The sequence below is a fragment of the Eupeodes corollae genome, chromosome 1 (assembly GCF_945859685.1).
Source record: "Eupeodes corollae chromosome 1, idEupCoro1.1, whole genome shotgun sequence".
Taxonomy (NCBI): domain Eukaryota; kingdom Metazoa; phylum Arthropoda; class Insecta; order Diptera; family Syrphidae; genus Eupeodes; species Eupeodes corollae.
Window position 1 is genome coordinate 203,753,351 of NC_079147.1, and position 5,051 is coordinate 203,758,401.

Consider the following 5,051-nt stretch of genomic DNA (forward strand, 5'->3'; position numbering starts at 1 on the left):
CATATTATTGCTAAGGTTTCACTAAATTTTGGGAATTAAATATCTTTTTTTTAAAAGAAACTTTAGTATACCTATTTTGATATTCATTTAAAAACTCTCGACTTGTATTTTGTTACTATGTTTTATACTCACTTTTTAATAACTAAACACGATTTTGCAAACTGTGACATTTTAAAATTGAAAGAAAGCTAGCGTTCTGTTACTTCAACATTGAAAAAATATGTCAACACATTTCAAGATTAAACATTGAAATTGTTACAAAAAATTTGTCAGTAAATGACAATGACAATATTGCCATTCTATTAAGTGCTGAAAATATGGCAAAAACTCAGTGTAACATGGCAGTTAAAAATATTATTGACTTGACCAAGTGGAGAGATGTTTGAGGGTAACCAATTTTTTACATTTTTGATTTAAAAAAATCACTCGGATCTGTTCTAAAATCACATCTTGATTGTTATAATACTTTATTATACAGTTTGAACGATGGCATTATGTTTAAAACACTACATAATTCAAATAACCACTACGCAAATTGTTGCAAGTATCGATTCGTTTGATGTAGTTTTCGGCCACTATAACTTGATGAATGTTGGTTTTTTAGTGCCCAAATATTAAAGGTTTATCCCGTAGTCCCTTACAAAAAGCAGCCGTGTCAAATTACATGATCTTGGTTTCCTCTTGATATCGCCGCGACGAGAAGTTTCGCGGTAGGAAATGTCTCTTGCAATAAAGCCATGTTGAAACCATCTATTCTCCAAGTCGTATTCCTCAATACCATAACGCTCCGAATTGACGGTGACAGTCGTTCCATCGTCATTTTGGAAGAAGTAAAGTTCAATTACTCCTCCGAGCCAAAGAGCGCACAAAACAGTGACTTTTCGTCGATGTAATAGCTTTTCTACAATACTTTGAGGATTTTCAGAACCCCTAATACGATAATTTTATCTATTAACATACCCACCGAGTGAGAAATGTGTTCGTCGCAGAAGAAAATTTTGTTCGAAAAATCGCCTCCAGCGCGCCGGTTGTCCAAGCACCCAGTCAGCTGGATTTTATATGGATGTAGGTTCAAAATGCAAAATGCGCCTTAATGTGAGTGCCATAAGACAGTCCTAATTCCAGAGAACGATGACGAAGAATCGATACATTCGGGTTTTCAGCAACACTTTTACATCTGGCAGCGATATTTTCAGTGGTACGAGCGAAACGATGATGCACAGGCCTAACAATATCTGTAATTAATACATTCTCTTCCAATTTCTTCACAATTTGGCAATTGCGTGCGTAGTTGGACGATTATGTTAACCATAATCTCCTCTTAAACCACAATATGTCATGGTTGTGGCAGAATCTCCATTTTTGTAGTAGGTTTTAAAAATGTGTATGCTTTGTTCGATAGTTGAGCAATCCATTTTCGTAAATGTTTTTCAACTGACAAAAAAATTGTTATAAGAACTTATTCTGACAGATGTCGAATTCCAGCCCTTAAACTATAACTCATTATTTAAAAAAATGTTTTTTACTCAAATTAAAATATTCGATATTGACTTGGGGTAAATATTCTGGGTTACGTAAAAATAAACGCTTTTATCTTAAAAACTAAAAATACAAAATATTAAACGAATAACCCTAACACAATCGTATTTATTTTACAAAAATTTAAGAAATAGTAGTTTTAAGGGGTTCTCAAGGGAGGATATCAGCGTGGGTCGCCTACCAGACTTTTTGTATTCCTTTAAATCCCCCAGAGGATTGCTGTGATATGGTTCTAATAGAAGTAACCAACTTCGGGGGCTGATGAAAAAGGCCACCCAACTCCAAAAGAAATTATATGAAGAGAAACTTAAGGACTGCGAGAAAATACAAACTTGTTTGAGTGTTCAACTATAAAACGAAATTTGAACTCAACTTTATGGCTCCATGCCATTCAAGTGCAATTATGAAACACCTAATCCGGTGTAAATTTGTATATTATTTTCTCAGAAATACTCCATGCAATCTCAGTTCGTAAATTATTGTAATTTTAAAATATCTGATTTCACCACCAATTAAATGAAATAAAAAAACAACTAATTTATTTAGTAAAAATATTTTGACACATCAGAAGCATGTGCAATGGTAATAGGTTGTTTTTTCTTTGAATATTATTAAAATATATTATAAGCGATCAACGCACGCAGGATTGTACCCTAGCTTGTGTATAAGAAGATTTGAAAACTTTGTAAACGTTTTAGTTTTAGTTCGTGGGTTTCTGTTCAAGTTGGTGAAGGGGCTTCTGTCTTAAAATTCAAACTTGGGAAAAGAAAATGATTGAAAAGTTCACATATTCTGTGGCGTTAATTTTTTTAGTTTTTGCCGAGTTAAGCTTAGGAGAGTCTCAGTTTATCAATTTGACACAATATCCTGGAGAAAAATGTAATTCTAAATGTGTTAAAAATCAGACTCGGGTGTGCTACTTTGAGTGGACTTTGGAACTCTATCACGCAATGGGACCGTGAGTAAACAAGTTTATTTTGTATTTTTATTATTATTTTATTATATTTCAATAAACATAAAACAGAGCTTGCGGAAAATGTGAGGAAGGAGTCGTTTCTGATTGTTTTAAGCCACAATGCATTGTTGGCGATGGCTACCAAAAAGGTGTAATGAGTATCAATCGAATGATACCTGGCCCTGCTCTTCATATTTGCAATGGGGACCTCATCATAATTGACGTTAAAAATTTGGCTCATGGGTCAGCTGCTGCAATTCATTGGCATGGACTACACATGGTGGAGACTCCCTTCATGGATGGTGTACCGCACGCGACACAATGTCCCATAATTTTCGATTCTACATTTCGATATAGGTTTTATGCAACAGAACCTGGAACGCACTTTTACCATTCACATTCAGGTGAGGTTGAATTTCATTTGGCAAAAGACTTAATTAAAATTAATTTCTTAAGGACACCACAAATTGAATGGCCAATATGGAGCGTTAATCATTCGAGAACCGGATGAAGATAATCAAAATATTTATGCATACGACTACGATCTACCAGAACATTATATTCTTATCTCCGACTGGAAGCATGGATATGCGGAAAACTCCTTCCCAGGTCTTCCTAAGGGTGAAACATACCCTGACTCATATTTGATTAATGGACTGGGAACTTATGTGGATGTAAGGACTTTTTGGTGAACTTAAGTTTATGCAAATTGTATTAAATAATTGATTTGCAGAAAGATACCTTCAAGCACTACCAAGTTCCCGTCACTATTTATTATGTCAAACCAGGAAAACGATATAGATTCAATCTGATAAATTCTGTGTCATTGACTGATACTGTTCAATTGCAGGTAAGCATTTATTGATTAGGCCAATAGACTCATTTTTCCAATTTTCAAATATCCAAGATCGAAAAACATAACATGACGATAATAGCAACCGATTCAAATGAAGTTGAAGGTGTCACAATTGACACCCTCTTGTCCAATTCTGGAGAAAGATATGATCTCGTTATCAATACCAACCATTCTGAAGGTGATTATTGGATTCGAATACGTGGCGGCAATACGTTTCAACCACAACCGCTTGACTCCTTTGCCTTGTTACGTTATGTTACCGATGATTCAGACAGAAATAAAGAACAACCTCCTTTTCCCGACTACAATTCAACTTATCCCATTGGATATGTAAGATATTTCTGTGATTATTCTAAAATTCTACAGAATATATACATATACATTTGAATTTTTTTTTTGTTAGCGTCTAAATCATCCTAAAGCAACATGTTTCGATAATGACAAAGAATACTGCGTTGCTGATCTGACAGCATTGGAAAAAGATTCGAATCTTGCCACCAAAACACCTGATTACAAATTTGTATTTTCATTTTCCAATCACATTTTTCCAGTTTCAGAAGGATTCCAGCCAGGAAAATACCGACGATTTGATAGTGAGCTAGATTGTGTTCAGATTTTAAAATTTCATAAGATTTTCTGACCAATTCTTAAAACATACATAGATCCTGAGGGAGATATTATTGCAGAAGGAATTGTGAACAACATAAGTTTGATATTTCCTGCAACACCAATACTCACCCAATATTCTGAAGTTGATAAAAGCCAATTTTGCGCTAGAAGTCATTGTCCAGAGAAATGTGATGGAGAATTCACTCGTGAATGCATTCATATAATCAAAGTAAAAACAAACAGCATTGTGGAAATGGCTTTGCATGACGGTGAGTTATAAATTTTGATTTATTTTAATTTTTATAACTAAAACAGATTTATCTTTTTTTGTCAGAGGCAAATGTTAACGGTCTAGATCATCCCTTTCATTTGCATGGATATCGTTTCCTCGTAATGGGGATGACCGATAACACCAAAAATCTCACCGAAGCTATTGAATACGCTGGTAAATCTCGGAAAAGACGACCTGTTTGGAAGGATACTGTCTCAGTACCAATGAATGGAGTGGTCGTGACTCGATTTAGAGCAAATAATCCAGGTAACTTAAAATGAAGGACGAACACTTAAAAGCAATACATTTTTAAATATTTGGTTGTAGGAATTTGGCTATTGCACTGCCATTATGAGCTTCATTTGACCACAGGTATGGGTTTATTTTTCCAAGTTGGTGAACCAGATGAATGGGTGCCCACTCCTAAACATTTTCCAAGATGTCGTAATTATATGCCAGGAGTAAAGAAAAAGCATGATGATCAATAAAAGTTGAAATTGAACTTTTGTTTTATGTGAAATAAAATCTAAACTTTTGTTTGCCTTGTAAGACGAATTCTTGAACTATCTAAAATATATAGAGGTTGGGATTATAAGATTCTTGCTGTGTCTAGGGTATTAATTTTAAAAATATATATATGCGGAAGTTGTTGAACTAAAACTGCTTATAAATCTTCCATTACTTTCGATAATAGCTGTAGAAGCAACGCAAAACATTTTTGAATAATTTAGCATACCCGACAATCGGGAAGTAAAATAAATCGTTTAATTGATCATTTTCTTGAAATTCACTTGCAATAAGCCAGTAATTATAAAAAATCA

General features: G+C 34.2%; 1 protein-coding gene across 1 annotated transcript; it reads left to right on the forward strand.

Moving 5' to 3' along the window:
* The first annotated feature begins 2,177 nt into the window (after window positions 1–2,177).
* Window positions 2,178–4,779, forward strand: LOC129954192 (uncharacterized). The gene is made up of 9 exons (XM_056067937.1): window positions 2,178–2,497; window positions 2,564–2,898; window positions 2,951–3,168; window positions 3,228–3,344; window positions 3,402–3,680; window positions 3,754–3,943; window positions 4,013–4,228; window positions 4,294–4,497; window positions 4,558–4,779. Exons 1-9 carry the CDS (start codon window positions 2,310–2,312, stop codon window positions 4,716–4,718), a joined length of 1,908 nt encoding a protein of 635 aa, XP_055923912.1. The 5' UTR covers window positions 2,178–2,309; the 3' UTR covers window positions 4,719–4,779.
* The last annotated feature ends 272 nt before the right edge of the window (window positions 4,780–5,051 follow it).